Source organism: Phalangium opilio, unplaced genomic scaffold (assembly GCF_054372755.1).
Source record: "Phalangium opilio isolate 3A_F unplaced genomic scaffold, DU_Popi_V2 ptg000105l_1, whole genome shotgun sequence".
Classification (NCBI taxonomy): Eukaryota; Metazoa; Arthropoda; class Arachnida; order Opiliones; family Phalangiidae; genus Phalangium; species Phalangium opilio.
In genome coordinates this window covers 2,262,569-2,278,827 of record NW_028324207.1, presented here as the reverse complement: position 1 = coordinate 2,278,827, position 16,259 = coordinate 2,262,569, and the positions used below count along the sequence as shown (strand labels likewise).

At 37.7% G+C, this 16,259-nt stretch overlaps 1 protein-coding gene across 8 annotated transcripts; it reads left to right on the top strand.

The window, feature by feature from the left end:
- Positions 1 to 51: 51 nt before the first annotated feature.
- na (sodium leak channel non-selective protein na) lies at positions 52 to 16,175 on the top strand. 8 transcript variants are annotated; one of them, XM_089851985.1, is made up of 38 exons: positions 52 to 1,543; positions 2,984 to 3,098; positions 3,248 to 3,433; positions 3,512 to 3,595; positions 4,343 to 4,482; positions 4,546 to 4,674; positions 4,736 to 4,875; positions 4,951 to 5,093; positions 5,468 to 5,572; positions 5,630 to 5,851; positions 5,916 to 6,083; positions 6,169 to 6,228; positions 6,692 to 6,826; positions 7,014 to 7,151; positions 7,218 to 7,292; positions 7,357 to 7,682; positions 7,750 to 7,858; positions 7,981 to 8,333; positions 8,547 to 8,667; positions 8,728 to 8,859; positions 8,923 to 9,090; positions 9,446 to 9,550; positions 9,642 to 9,745; positions 10,197 to 10,317; positions 10,558 to 10,656; positions 11,254 to 11,454; positions 11,529 to 11,723; positions 11,868 to 11,936; positions 12,278 to 12,426; positions 12,514 to 12,607; positions 12,663 to 12,792; positions 12,861 to 12,982; positions 13,153 to 13,200; positions 13,727 to 13,836; positions 14,964 to 15,123; positions 15,204 to 15,401; positions 15,474 to 15,570; positions 15,749 to 16,175. In XM_089851985.1, the coding sequence occupies exons 2-38, from the start codon at positions 2,988 to 2,990 to the stop codon at positions 15,928 to 15,930; spliced, it is 5,229 nt and encodes a 1,742-aa protein (XP_089708111.1). In that variant the 5' UTR covers positions 52 to 1,543; positions 2,984 to 2,987; the 3' UTR covers positions 15,931 to 16,175. The 8 variants fall into 8 exon arrangements, with proteins under 8 accessions (XP_089708111.1, XP_089708117.1, XP_089708114.1 ...); XM_089851991.1 differs by lacking the exon at positions 52 to 1,543 and adding an exon at positions 2,253 to 2,455 and having other exon boundaries at positions 6,695 to 6,826; positions 7,750 to 7,857; positions 7,986 to 8,333; positions 12,861 to 12,976; XM_089851988.1 differs by lacking the exon at positions 52 to 1,543 and adding an exon at positions 2,253 to 2,455 and having other exon boundaries at positions 6,695 to 6,826.
- Positions 16,176 to 16,259: the final 84 nt, after the last annotated feature.

Genomic DNA, 16,259 nt, shown 5'->3' with positions numbered 1-16,259 from the left:
TCCACGGGACATGGGGTGAAAGAAAGAAGAGACAGGGTCATAGCAACAGAAGTAAAATGGAATTACGTATTTTTCGCCGTCCCCGTCAGCAACGTCATCAAAACGTAGTTTAAATGAGCCAATAAGATAATTTGAATTTATCATTACGTGTTGAGGGGAGGGGCTCTATACTGGGCTATGAGTCGGACTAAAGTAAATACTAACTGTTCTCCATTCTAAAATTAAATCTATCCCTGGTATAAAATTAATATGCATTGTGAAACATCCAGGAAATAATTACCTTAGAGTGATTTTAAAATTCAATTTAGTTTGTGAGATATCATGGATAATTTGAAATTAGCACCTCCGACCAATAGCGTAACGCCTTGCCTTCTTGTCAACAAAATTTCCGTGGCACGTTCCATGTGGAATGAAATTAAGCGCGATATTTGATAAAAATTGCACGCAATGTGACGCCAATCGTGACTCGTGATATAGGCCTAGAGCATTCGAAAGTATTTCCTGGATGTTTCACTTAGCAGATCGATAAAAAATCACTTGATTTAACTTTTTACCCTCCCTTTAACGACGCTGCATGGCTAGTAACACACGGTAAAAATAGAGCATCATTTAACCAGCAGATGCAATTGTTTACTTTAATTTTATCCCGGACGATCTTAATCTTATCTAAATCAATTTTTTTGAATGCGGGTATATAGGGCCTACCGTTCTTTCCCACTAAAGGTGAATTTTCAAATCGTTTTCAAGGAAAATCTGTAGGCCTAATTTAATTAAGGGGTCATCCCTAAAACAATCAAATCATAACTCGAAAACAGTGGCCCTTGTTGCAAAATGGAGATAGAAGTTACATTTTCGAGTCAAAATCGCTCAAAGAACATCTCCCTTAATCAATGTATGGTAGACTTATCAGAAACACCCTTGCGCAACAATATAATTTAGATTTGCCGGTCCTCTTGGAAGTCTACAGGCGTTTGAAAACGCACCTTAAGGGAAGTTAAATCTAGCGTGGGCGTAGCGAGAGCGCAATGTAACTTGACCCCGCGTTATATGGAATAATAAGGTCAACCCGGGTTTATCAATAATCCCAAGATACATTGACGGAAGAGGATCAAGAGGAAAAGGATTCAGAGTATGCGCAGAGAAGCCTTCTCTCTTCTCTTCGCTCCTCTGGTTTTCCAGCTTCCAAAAATCCCTCTCTGTAGTGAGAGAAGAGTCCATCGGCCACCATCTTTCGCTAGCTGTTGCGGGTTCCGCGCACTCGATTGTCATTTGCTAAAGACATATTGTCAAACGAGTTTCCATGCTCGTCAAAACGTCGTCTCATGTTCATATTTCCAATTGTCGACTTCGGAAAGATCATGTGAAATTTTGGGTTCGAGAGTGTCAGATGGTCCGGGGTTAAGGGTGTTGGTATTTCACACCCCGATCCCCGACGAATATGTTCAAAAAATACCGCTACTACTGGATTCTTTAAAAACCTGTGTTCTTTTAAATTAATCCCCATAAATAAAGTCAAATTATTTAAGTCTTCGTTTTACAAAAGGTAAGTGAAGTTTTTTTGTTATTTTTAAGTTTATCCTGGTTTATTTTAACTTAAGGTTATGAACTATAGTTTTTCTTTCCATCGGGTTATCTCCAAATGGGGTGGAGGTGAAAGGTGAAGGTGTTAGGTGCAGGGCTTCCGGCCTTTGAATAGGAATTATCGGGCAAAATAAAATCGAAAAATCTATAGGTTTTTTTATGGGATCAAAATTCCCGAACTTATAATTTAATAATGAATGTTTGAAGTAGAGTAATGTTTTGTTGAAATAGTAAAAACTATTTGAAATAATCTGAAAACTAATTATTTAGTGAGACTATAGCTTATTTGATCATAATTCATATTTAGTCTTTTATATTTTTCATTCCTATTCGTTACTAATTTGGCTTTTGAAAGCGAATCAAGCGTTTTTACGTGAAAATGTAATTCGCTTTTCTTTAAAACATTTTTTTTGGAATTCATTTGAATGGAGTGACTGAGCCCTAAAACACTGATCTTGCTGAAAATATAGGATTTATAGGAATTATTTATAGGATCATCTCGAAATTCTAGAATATATTATAGCCTGTACAATAGGACCACTGAGAGCCCTGTAGTTGTTGACCTTTGACTTTTGAACTTATTCCGAGCCGTATAGGAAATGCGCGTAAACTTGTGAAGCACCTTTCAGTATAAATTATAATTATTTCTCTTACTGTCTAAGACACGAGGTTTTATAAATAGAACTTTCGTTGCGTTGAAAATTGTCAAAATTCCAAGGTTTTTATGATTACATTTTATAGTTTTGAGTGTAAGCGGGAGGGACTAGGTACTTGCTCGGTGTTCACGTTGTATCGAAGCTATTGCTTATATCTTCAGTGTTCCTCGACTTCGCCTAGAACCGATTTGCGTGGCTTCTAGCTGTTAACCTTTATTGGAAGCTCTCAAATATTTGACAGAGCGAAAAATCAGACATCATCTCGCTTGCCCATTGTTAGTTATAAAGATACTCGGTTTGACTTAGAATCCTTTCCGTTCTTAAAGGTCTTTATTTATCTTAGTATGTTTATCGATACTAAACTTTTCGAAGTACAACCAGAAGTAAATGAAGTTCATTTACTTCTGGTACAACTGTTACTGTAATTAAATTACTATAAATTAATTACGTAATTGTCCTAAAATTTCCAGTTTTATTATTCATATCTTATTATGTAACCCAGTTATTTTTAGGGTTTATTTTGTAAGGCGCAGTTATTTTTTAGGTTTTATTTTGTAAGCCGCAGTTATTTTTAGGCTTTATTTTGTAAGCCCAGTTATTTTTAGGTTTTATTTTGTAAGCCCAATTATTTTTAGGTTTTATTTTGAAAGCTCCGGTTATTTTTAGGCTTTATTTTGTAGGCCAGTTAATTTTTAGGCTTCATTTTGTAAGTCCCAGTTATTTTTAGACTTTATTTTGTATTTCAGAAAAATGTTAGGTCGAAAGATGAGCGTTCGGGGCGAACCCGTTTTAGCCGATTACGGACCCGATGAGAGCCTGAACGAAAACACGGACATTGAATGGGTCAATAAAGTCAAACTGGTAATAATAACCGTACATCTATTTATACGCTTGACCCGTACGCGTTGCTATATGAATAAATTAAAGGCCTATTCACACGATTTCAACTTGAAACAATAAAATAATATTAGTATATTAAATTCGAGGATTAAATTATAAATATCGTTTAGATCTGGGTGCGACGACTTCTGCGGTTATGCGCGTTGGTCAGTTTAGTATCGGTCAGTTTAAACACAACACGGACCTTCGAACGTCACGAATCCCTCATTTACGTCACGTTTTGTTTGGACATATTCGTCACCTGTTTATTTACAGCCGAAATGATTGCCAAAATGCACATAAGAGGGATTTTATCCGTAAATATCTTTTTTGTTGTGTATTATTGTTGCATTGTTGAATATCTTTTTTAAAATTTTTGATCTTGTTCACATTAGGGTGAGGCACCTTATTTGAAAGATCGTTGGTGCCAATTTGATTTCACTATGGTGTTCTTTCTTTGGATATCAGTTATTTTACAAGTAATTAACGCGTTTCCTAATTTAAGTGAACAATAACCAGAAATAAGTTAAACACTCAATAATATTGTCGGCACTCTCAATACTTATAGAATATATTTTATAAACTTATTCTATACTTGCTGTTAATAAGAACTTCCATCAAAATGATATAAAGAATGGGTAGATTTTACTGATGACTAATATTTTTGTAGCACCCTAGGAGCGAAGGCACTCGGTGTTGCCCGTCAGCCCGTCGGGACATTTTTTATTACTTTTCAGGCGGACATTATTCCATAAAGAAGGGTTTTTAAATTTCGGTCCGCCATTTAAAAAGATGGCAACAAATCGAACCCAAAATACCATTCACCCCGTCTATAGGTTAAAGGAAACCAGTGTACTAAATATTTGCGAAATCGGTTGAAACGCGCGGACTTTGTAGCATAGAGAAGATTTTCTTACATTTTTGGGCGCCATTTATTAAGACGGCGGCGGATTGGAAACTGTTTTTCTTTGTACGCGCCTACTACTTATGAGTAACGTTCCTGCAAATTTTCAGCCTTCTAGGGCAAGCGGTTTGGGCTGGGCGTTGATTATCAGTCAGTCTGGACTTTGATTTATATAGATATAGATGCACAAGCTTGACTTCGGAAACGAAAATAATTGTGACCTGCAGTGTTTAACTTATTGTGGGATATTATGTACTTATGCTTTAATCAATGTATTTCCCTTCGGAAGTAAATCAGTTGAAGTAATGGTATTATTTTCTAGGTGTTTGAAATAACTAAAGTGGTTCCAAAATATTCGTATTTGTCAATTTTACGAGCACCTAGGCCTTTGATTATGATACGTTTCATTCGAGTATTCTTAAAATTTTCCATGCCAAAATCACGAATCAATCAAATTTTCAAGTAATTTTATAAAACATTGCCAACATAAGTTATAACTAAAGTTAATTCGTCACGTGTTTACAGACGTTCGAGTCAACAGATTTACAACGTAACGTTATTTTTCCTGTTCTTTATGTCACTTTACGGTTTACTGGGAGTTCAATTCTTTGGTTCCATGAACAATCATTGCGTTGTGAACGGGACAGACCCAAAGTAAGTCGAAAATAACCAACAGTGTCTTAAAGACCATTACGAAGTTAACCTTACTTTGCAGCAAGGTCACGTTAAACGATCTAGCGATCCCCGACACATACTGTTCGAACACTTCCGGTTTTCGTTGTCCCGGTGGCATGGTTTGTATGGAACTGAACCTACCCAAGAATATTTCGGGTTATAACGGATTCGATGATTTCGGTAAGTACTTGTACTTGACACTTAATTGGTAGAATGGTAACTTAATCATTACAAGTACTTTATAATTACTTTCAGCGCATAGTTTTTTCACGGTGTACCAGGCAGCGTCCCAAGAAGGATGGGTCCTATTGATGTACCAGGCCATAGACAGTTTACCATCGTGGAGAGCCACGTTTTATTTCACTACTATCATATTTTTTCTGGCCTGGCTAGTTAAAGTAAGTCGTGAAATATCTAAGGGTATTGGAAATAGGAATGCATACAGCTAATTAGAATCATTGCGTAGACGTTTTCTCAACTTATCTAGGCGGTTTTGTTGGAAGAGGTATAGACTAATCATAATGTATGATGAATATTACCTCGCAAATAATCTATCTCGCTGCCTTGCGCATTCCTAGGAACTCGCGTTGAAAGTAAGACAGACGTCACAACTATCAGGTGTGACGGATAGTAGTACTCAAGCCTAGCCCGCGTAGAAATTACCATGGGTTATATGGGGGCACAATGATTCCAATTAGCTGTATGGATTCCAAGTATTATCAAATACATATAGAAATAAGAGAAAGTATGGTGTAATTTCTTCGTGGAACAGAACGTTTTCATAGCCGTTATCACGGAGACGTTCAACGAAATACGAGTGCAGTTTCAACAAATGTGGGGTGAAAGGGGAACCATCGCTAGCCAATCGACGCCGCAGGTTTGAACTGCTGCTAAGCCTAATACGTACCAAGGCTTCATGCCCTACACTTTTTAGACGTTAAAAGGAGACGATACTGGTTGGAAACTAGTAACGGTTGATGAAAATAAAGGTCGAGGTGTGGCTCCTCAGTTTCTGCAACGTTTCCTGCACTCGGCCGTCTTTCAGGTCATCGTCATGATGGTCAACGTGGCAAACGCCTTCGTGGCTGCCAGCGTTTCTTTTCAGCATAATGGAAGACCGCGCGAAGAATTTTTTAGAACATATTATCTTGCCGAAGTAATTAGTATTTAAAATTAACGATAATCAAATAAGTGTTGATTTGTTTTAAACACTTTATTAGATCGGCTTCACGATTTTCTTCGATTTAGAAGTTCTATTTAAAATCTGGTGTTTGGGTTTTAATCTGTATTTTCATCGTTCTCTTCACAAATTTGAACTTTTACTCTCTGTCGGGACAACTTTACATATTATACCCGATCTATTCATGACGGAATTAGCGTATTTCCAAGTAAGCGCTTTTCTAATACGTCCCCGTTAACCCGTGCAACCAAATCTTTCCATTTTAAAATGTTTTAAATTTCATTTCTATAAAGGTTTTAAGGATTGTTAGACTAATCAAGGCCTCTCCAGTTTTAGAGGACTTCGTTTATAAAGTAGGTGTCTAATACGTGATATTATTACTAACGCACCTCTGTAGACTAGACTTAGCTTTTCTGCAATGTTAACTTACCTTACAGAGAGCTTCTTTGCGGGAATGTTAACTTTTCTTCGTATAGTTATAACTTTAGTACTTAATTATTTCTTCTAGCTCTAGCGTCTCAGTCAGTCACGCTTGACTATTACTTAATTTCTTCATAAGTAAATAGTGACTCTAATAAGTTACAAACTTATTGCGTTTTTATTTATTGACTTATGTCTTTTCTTCTAATCTATCTTACTAATATTTTCCTGTAGTTAATGGTATTGTTACCATTTAACGAAATTCTTTAACTCTATTTTCTTCTACTTCATTCTAATGACACACACACGCTAAGTACCAGTCCTGAACACCACGTGAAGGGATTAACATCTTGTTAATACAGCGTAATTACATAGACTAATGCTTCGTATATTAAGCAGATTTTTGGGCCCGGCAAGAAACTCGGTTCATTAATCATCTTTACAATGTGCTTGTTAATAATCACCTCGAGTATTTCAATGCAACTCTTCTGTTGTTTACCCGATTTCAACAAATTCGAAGCCTTCCCCGAGGTAGGCTAAATACTTTCTACTTTCTGTCCTGATTACTCTATTATTCTTTCCGCTAATACAACGGGCGCTAATGCATAAGTTTTTAAAATTCATAAAGTCTTTGTTTTAAATTTTGAAATTAATTTTGCGCGCTTTAAAAAAAATTGACCAAGGGTTAATTAAATAACACTATTATCTCCGAATAAAGGCCTTTATGTCAATGTTTCAAATCCTGACTCAAGAAGGCTGGGTTGAAGTTATGAATGAGACAATGTTACGAACGAGTGCTCATATTGGTCCATTAGTGGCCATTTACTTTATATTGTACCATCTATTCGTCACACTGGTATGCACAGATCAGACTCTCTAAAGATATAGTTCGTAACTGAAACTGAGGCATGAAACATTACAGATTGTGTTATCACTCTTTGTCGCTGTCATTCTCGACAATTTAGAGTTGGACGAGGACATTAAAAAAATTAAACAAGTATAGTAATCTTACTCTTAGTTTATAGGATTTTGACACGCGTCACGTGACCCTTACATTTTAGTTAAAAGCTCGTGAGCAGAGCGCGGGCATTAAAGAAGGTCTTCCCATGAGGCTTCTGGTTTTCGAGCATTTCCCGGACAGTCCTCAAATGACCCGATTGCACAAGGCCCTATCAGAGTTCACGGTCCCCAAGGTGCGGGATAGTTTCATGAAACAGTTCGTAGAAGATGAAACGCAAGAGACACCGACCATGAAGAAAGTTAGCGATGATAGTAGTCGATTAGTAACGTATCGGAAGAGAAGACCGTTGAGACTATTGTCTTCACCAAGTAAAACGCGGAATGCTTCCCCTCAGCTGAAAAGGTCCAGCGTCAACAGTATTATCGTGTAAGTTTACCAAGCAATGGAAAGTGTCTTGCTTGTGAGAAAAGGTAATTTAACACTGGACCTACAGGGATTCGAACAACCAGAGATTACTCGTCGGTGACTCTGGTCAGATAACGATGCCCGGTAAATCTCAAAAAGGTGGTCAAGGAACGAAACCCGTCAGGCTTGACAGAAGGTAGTAAAAACATATTTTATTAATTATTTTAATTGTAATTATAATCAAGCTGAACACGTTGACTGTCGAAAACATATTGAAACAATGTGAGTACCCGGTTTGGGTCAATTTTCATCTTATTGGCGCAGGAGTATTAGACGGTCCGTGAGAGGTTCGGTCAAGATTAAACAGACGTACGATCATTTGAGAGAAAATGGGGACGCGGGATCGCTTAATCCAACTGGAACCACTCGAAGGCCGCACGACTTCGACATCAAACTCTTGCAGCAAAAACGGCAACAGGCCGAAATGAAACGCAATCAACGCGAGGAAGACCTTCGAGAGAATCACCCTTACTTCGACACTCCTCTCTTCGTGGTTGGAAGGGAAAGCAAGTTCCGCAAGTTCTGCCAAATGATTGTCTACGCCAGATACGATCCAAAACTGAGGGATCCCATCACTGGACAAGAGAGGAAAATCGCGCACAAAAGCTTACAGTAAGTCCAGTATTTCATTCAAGTACTTTACGGGCTTTGTTTTCGCCAAGGGTTAGATTGTATGGGACATAGGGTTATTTACTGTTTCATAATAGATACTCGTGGCCAAGAAATGGTCTTCATGACCTTGATGTACTTCTTCAAGGTCATGATGACAATTTTGAGGAAAATTATGTAAAAGATGTTTCAGAAACATTTGAAACTGTTTCTTAGTAATCTATTGGGACTCGTCACTTATTTGGATTGGGTTATGATATGGATTACAACTTTATCTTGTATTTCGATGATGTTCGAGACCCCAATACAACGGATTATGAATACACCGTATTTGAAAGTAAATTAGGCCTAACCCAATTAATGCGCTTCCAAATTACGATTTGGTGTATTGTTTCAGATTGCGGAGTACGTTTTTGTTGTCAGTATGAGTATCGAACTAACGTTAAAAACATTAGCAGATGGCCTGCTATTTACACCCAAAGCTCTAATTAGGGATGTTGCTGGAATCATGGATTTCTTCCTCTACATTGTAATACGACTTTTAGAACTGTTTAAAATCAGAGAAATGGAGATTTGAGCGCGTAATTTGCAGGTCAGTCTGGTATTTTTGTGTTGGATGCCTCAAGAGGTACCTCCGCAATCAGGGGCCCAAATTTTAATGCTCCTGAGGTGCGTCCGGCCCTTGAGAATATTCATCTTGGTTCCTCACATGAGGAAAGTCGTTTACGAATTGTGTAGAGGTTTCAAAGAAATATTGCTGGTACTAAAATTGATCCTTGTAGTTGAGAGGGATGGAGTGGAAACCCCGTACCTATAACGTTGCCTCTGTACCCAAACCATCCTCAGCATTTAGGTAAAGTCGTACAGTACGCAATCGTAAAGGACGCCCCCTCTGACTTAAAAATACAAGCATAGTTCTCAAACAATTACAATGGCGTTACGCGGTAACACTTAACAATCGCTTACCGAAGGGTATAGGCGTGCGCGAGATACACTGGGAGAGTTTCAGTGCCGCAAGTCACCCATCACCAGTTCCACTCCATTTTTACCTCATTTCTCCCTGATTGATCTTTCGCCTTCAATTTGAAACTTACTGTCTTGTGATTCGCGTGTAGGTTTCTGTTTTGTTAATAGTACTCATGTTCATCTTCGCTTGCTACGGCGTCCACCTATTCGGTGGCAGGTTAGCCCGATGTAATGACCCAGAAATAAAAACAAGGGTAAGAATCGAGGCCTCACTTTCTTGTTCTTTCTATTTGTCTTTGATAAGTTAAAGAAACATTACAAGTACAACTAACTTAAAACTTTCAGGAAAAATGTGTGGGTGTGTTTATGCGTAAAATCATGGTAACCAAAATGAAACTATCGCCGGGCGAGAACGAATCATATCCGGCCTTTTTGGTTCCCAGAGTATGGTAAGTCCCCTGTCTATTTCATTTGTATTTTTGGGGCTACTTAATTCTGTACCGTGTTGGAGACTTATAGCAATTATGAACTTGTGATTTTGAAAAGAGAATGAATATGATTTTCTGCGTAATTAGGGCTAACCCTCGTAATTTCAATTTCGATTCTCTGGGTTGGGCGTTTTTGACGTTATTCGAGATTCTGTCGCTCGAAGGGTACGCGGAAATAAGGGACATCATGATTGAACAGACCGGATACGTGAGAATTGTTATTTATAAACGATATGATATTGTCGTTTTACGTAATAATTAACTTAATTATTCTAACCAAATCAGGGAAAGCTTTCGCCTTTAATTATAATTTAAATTAAACTTCCTAAACCAAATTAATCATTGTCAAAAACTAACCCTGCCCCCGGGCCTTTTTTTCCCCGGCCTATTTTTTGGTGGATTTTTTGAACAGGGCTAATCCAAGAAGGTTTAATTTCGATAGTATTGGGAGTGCAATGTTGGCTCTCTTTGAAGTTCTCAGCTTCAAAGGCTGGCTTGATATCAGAGATGTGCTCCTTCAAAGGCTTGGGGCAGTAAGTTATTAATACAAACCCTAACTCCTAAGAACATCACACGTGACTTTCATGGTTCATGAAAATGCCTCTTAGATACTAGTGCCAACCTACTGTGCATTGTTTATTCATTATATTGTACGTCACTGTGTTTTTCGTGTCGTGGTTACTCAATTTGTTGTTGCTAGTTTTGTTAATTAATTGGTGTGAATTTTTGGTAACTAAGAGTATAATTTAGGTTAATTTAATTATTTATTTCAGGTCCACGCAGTTTACATCCATATTTTTGTTTTCCTGGGATGCATGATTGGGTTAACTCTGTTTGTTGGCGTTGTCATTGCAAATTATAGCGAGAATAAGGTAAGATTTCAATATTTGGGTACCTTCGATTTCGGGGAACCATAAGTTTATAACATAAGTTCCATAAGTATGACACTGCCCATACTTCGTAATGCTAGAGACTTACTGAGAGCTAATTCGAGAACGACGCGAGAATTGACTACACTCGGTTTTGCAGTCCACCTTCCAATTTAGTCTGTACTAAGCCTTTGACAGCGCCTCATCAGGCGTCGCTTTACGAGAATCTATGACCTACGTCACTTCATGAAAAGCTCTCAGTAACCAATGACAAACTTATGGAACATATCTTATAAACTTATGAGGGAACTAATTTAAACGCGGGGTTATGAAAATTGAAGGAATTTCTGTACGGAATATCTAGTTTATTGTGGTGAAATTAAATTTTGTTTAAGTACTTAAGAACGCTGGACAATTATGGTCAAAATTCCATTTCGAAAGGTAATCATACGCAGAGGGGGGTCGACACTATTCTGGGATAAAGGAGGGCTTCTCATATTACACGGCGCGAGAAAGTTTCAACGAAGAATACTTTTTGTTTTTGTATCTATGCCCTTTTGCTATCACTGATTTTAAACGTGTAAATCTTTTTGTAAATAGGGTACAGCTTTATTAACAGTTGACCAACGACGCTGGTGCGATTTAAAAAAAAGATTGAAAATCGCGCAACCATTGCATTTGCCTCCTAGACCCGATAACCATCGAATCAGAGCGTTTATCTACGACATTACACAAAATTTGACATTTAAAAGATTTATCGCGGTCTTAGTATTGGCCAATAGTAGTTTACTTTGCGTTACCGTAAGTCTTCCAGACTGCCAATGAAGTTAGGCTTAACACGATCTGAATTGTTACACACGGGTATTTTGTTACAGTGGAATAAAGATGAAAAACATACGATTCCATTAGCTACGGTGGCGGCCATTTTCACGATGTTATTCACTATAGAAGTTGTCATGAAAGCTATCGCGTTTACGCCTCGCGGCTATTGGCAGAGCAGACGTAACAGATACGATTTGTTCGTTACCGTTATTGGAGTGTGTTGGGTCGGGACTCATTTCTTATTCATGGTAAACATAATTACGTTCCATCTCGGTGCACGCCCTAAAGATTCGCGCAGCAAACGTATTTAGATTGAAGCGCACTTTTTGCTTCTTTCTATATACCTTTGCTAATAGGTAAATATCTTTTTTAACCAAAGCGCAATTTTTTAGAATGATTTTAGCAACTCCTTTGGTTTCGTCGTAGTTATTTTAAGATTTTTTACAATTACGGGAAAACACGTATGTTAATTTCTAACCATTATTACCATAAGTTTATAATATGTGTTCCATAAGTGTGTGTAATGCGAGAGACTTACAGCTCGAGCTAGTTCGAGAACGCCGATCGAGAATTGACTACACTCAGTATTGCAGTTCATCTTCCTATTTAGTCTGTAAGCCTATGACAGCGAGCCAAACAGGCGTCACTTTCCCGGAATCTATTACGTTTCACCAACGTCACTTCGTTACAAGCTTTCAGTAACCAGTGACAAACTTATGGAATGTATCTTATAATCTTGCCTTCGTTATTTCTTCTTTGGCGTGTGTTTTTTTTCCCTAAAGTATTACTTCACTACTTTCAGGCCACTCTAAAAATGTTAATGTTAACTGTAGTGGTTTCTGTGTACAAAAGTTTTTTCATCATAATGGGGATGTTTCTACTAATCCTCTATTACGCTCTAAATGGTGTCATTCTCTTTGGCACGGTTAAATATGGAGAGAATATTGGCAGGTGACTTAAGACTGTTTATTGACTTATGATATAAGCCTATTGTACGTTCCATAAGCTTATATTCATAACAAAGTTACTATTTTTAAGACAAGCCAATTTTGACAATGCCCTGAGCGGTATCGCTATGTTGTTTCGAATTGTTACCGGTGAAGATTGGAACAAAATTATGCACGATTGCATGGTAAGAGTGCTGAGCGATGTGCTGTGGCTTCTAAAGCATCCTTCTAAATTTTTAGATAAGTCCACCATACTGCACGGAAGGTGGTAATTACTGGGAAACTGACTGTGGTAACTTCACTGGAAGTCTTATATTTTTCTGTTCATTTTACGTCATCATTACCTATATTGTTCTAAATTTATTAGTCGGTAAGATACATTGAAAGTTCACCATTGTTTAATTAGGTAATTACGTAATTACCGTAAAATTTCCTCAGCTATTATTATGGAGAATTTTTCATTGTTTTATTCGAACGAAGAGGACGCCCTGTTAAGTTACGCCGATATTCGTAACTTTCAAAATACATGGAATATGGTTGACATGCAGCAAAGGGTTTGTGTAATCATCGCCTTTTCTAACTTCGACTGTGGTTTAGTATCACTCTAACACGTCGTTGTATTTACCTCCAAAGTAGTAGTGATGGTTGTGTCCCTTTTTTTAACAATTATGACAAATTGGCGCGGTTCGCCTTGTTTTGTTTCTTTTTCTATTCCTACCTCCGTCTTTAGGGTCTCATACCGGTCCGCAGAGTTAAGTTTCTACTCAGATTGTTGAAGGTGAGTTGGGCCTTAAGTAAGCTATCTACCTTAATCCCGATGCGTGTGCAAGGCTTAACGCACGATTTTTTAGTGACTAATCTGGGTCCAAATGATGCGTTATTATTTATAAAGAATAGAAATGTTTCAATATTTTCTACTCTGAAGCAGACAACGCATCATCCGTCAGCTAAAATCGCGCGTTAAGCCTTTGTACACGCATCGGGAATAAGCTGGGATGTCCGAGTTCAGGCTGAAGAATAAGGACATTTTTTAAACTGGCCATTTGGCCAGTAGATCCCAAGTACTTTAATTAAATAAAGTGGACACTGGCCACTTAAAATTGTGAGTCCTTGGAAGATTTTTAAGTGGCCACAGGGCCAATAGTCCCCCGAGTACTTAATTTTTAAACTGGACATTTGTCAAGGACCACCACTTTATTTCTCAGCCTACTCCGAGTTGTCTAAATGTTTTGTTGTTTTTTTTTCCGAAATTTTAGTACCCCTGTTTGAAATTAGTTAATTAAAGGGTTGTTTTTAATTGCTAGGGTCGATTAGAGGTTGATCCAGAAAAGGACAGACTCTTATTCAAACACATGTGCTACGAAATGGAGAGACTGCATAATGGCGAAGACGTGACGTTTCATGACGTACTCAAGTAAGTTTGCATGCTCCTTGTAAATATGTCAGTTTTTTTGGTACATATTTAGTGCCCTGGGGTTTTTCAGTATTATTTCCATTAAATAATTGAAATAGGGTGAATTTTTAATTTTTAAAAACGTAAATAAAATAATTACAATAAATGAGTTTTCTTTTGTTTTTATTAAAAGTAAATTGAAAATTAATATAAATAAGATATATTTGTTAAAAATGTCGAAAAGTTAAAAACTATCATTGGAATTCATTGAAAAGTCATTGAAAATCAGTTGTCTTCAATTTCACAAACCGCAACACGCATTTCAATCTCAAAACGACCTTGTTAACAAAATCCTTGATATGCCCGCCAATCACCGTTCTGCTTTGAAACTTTCTATTGTTTTCTTCATGGGTGGGTGCAATTCCGTCATCGTAGGCCACGGGACCACTGAATTCATCATGGTTATAATCGTAGAAATCATAATCATCCACATCATCAACGCCGCGTAATGAATTAAAGTCGAACCAATGAGGACTTCCAACGTCAAAGTCGAAAATATCCAAAAGCATAGTAAAAATGATGAGTTTCAAAGCCACCATGTACACGAAGGATAAGTACTGAGAGATATTAGGAATGTACAATGCGACTGGATGAGCGGTGACCCTTTGGTTTTCGTCGTAGTTGGATAGTAGTAACGATAGTTGAATTAGTAAAATGGTCGCGGTAATTAATTTAGATAAGTACATCTTGACGAGCACACTGATGATTTCAACGAACACTAATGGTAACGAGGACATAAATTATTGCGGTGCTTAGGCCTCTGCTTATATAAGGGGAAAATGTTGCGTAATTTTTTTAAAATGTGTTTTTTAATGTAAAAAACGTCACATCAAGGTTGTAAAAAAATTACTTCTTTGCCACTGTTCACTTCAGAAATAGAGTCCATACGGAACATATACCTTAATTTACGTCTTTGTTGTTCAAAACAAAACAAGGTGGTGAAGCACCAGACTCTATTATACCCTACGACTTTTGAAATAGGTCTATTGATAGGCATTGAAAAAGTTTTTAGCCATGTTCAAACCAAATAAGGTGTTGATTGGACCTTACTGGAAACCTAGAACATTGTTCTTTTGTTTTGTTTGTAGCATGTTGTCTTACCGGTCAGTGGATATTCGGAAAGCCTTACAACTGGAGGAATTGTTGGCCCGCGAAGAACTTGAGTACATCATCGAAGAAGAGGTCGCCAAACAAACTATAAGACAATGGCTTGATAAATGCCTTAGGAGGATCAAAGCAGTCAATCGGGTACGTGTAATTGCCCAAAACTATTTTCCCGCTCTTTGACGGACAACATCATTTAAGTTATTATGTTTTTACAATGACAGCAAAAGGAACAGAATAGTTTAATCAACAGTTTAAGAGCGACAACGGAAGCTCTGTTGGCCGGGGCGGACTTGCTTCTTGCCAAACAACCCGCGCAGGCTGACACCAAAGAAGAGAAGGAACCGGAAGTAGCCGCAACCTCAATGAGACTGCGCAAAAAGGGTGGAATGCCTGGAAGATCGGACTCTATTTCTTCACAAGTAATTGCCATTTATGACGCCCAAGAAGTAATCTTTCTGGGTGACCTATGAACTCTCTGGATTGTTTTAAAGGGAGGACGCAAATTTTTGGTCCCCTCATTATCGGACAGCGCGGCACGATCGGACAAAGAACGATATCCGGTCAAGAAATGGAACACAAGACAACCTGGTAAGTACTTGCAGGCATGGATCTTTTAAATATTCCCTATGGGGATGGGGAAACTGGCACAGTTATTTCTTTGTCGATGCAAAAACACGCTATGCTCAAGCAAGAGGATGATTGGATCTTCCCTCTTTGCTGGTCATCTTTAGAATTACATGGTCCTTGCTTATGGGTTTATTATTAGGGTCAAAAGGGTTACCGGACTTGAGTGAAGGTAGTGAACTATCATCACCCACTTTCGAGGAAGACGAAGACGATACGTCACGCGCTATGATGCCCAAAATGGCGTCAGTCGTTAGTGACGTCCATGAATGGTGGATTAACCAAATTTCCAGCCTCTCTGACGAAGAATCAGATGAACTCTGATTAACTCTGAACTGATATTATAATTAATACTATAAAATCATTTATGATAAACATATTTATCACTATATAAATATAAAATAAAACATAATCTAACGTTCGGCTCTTCAATCGCCTTCAATCTGTTTTTAGATGCTGTATCAGCATTAAAGTCTTTAATATAGTTTGAAAAAAAAATGATTGTTTAATGTCATTTAATTGTAGAATCATTTTTAAGTCAATAAACCAATATTTTATAGTTAAAATTATTTCTTCTGAAATTTCCCGCCTTTATTAAACTTTCTAATTACACCAGAACGCACCGGAAAATCCGGCAGTGACCGGCACTGATG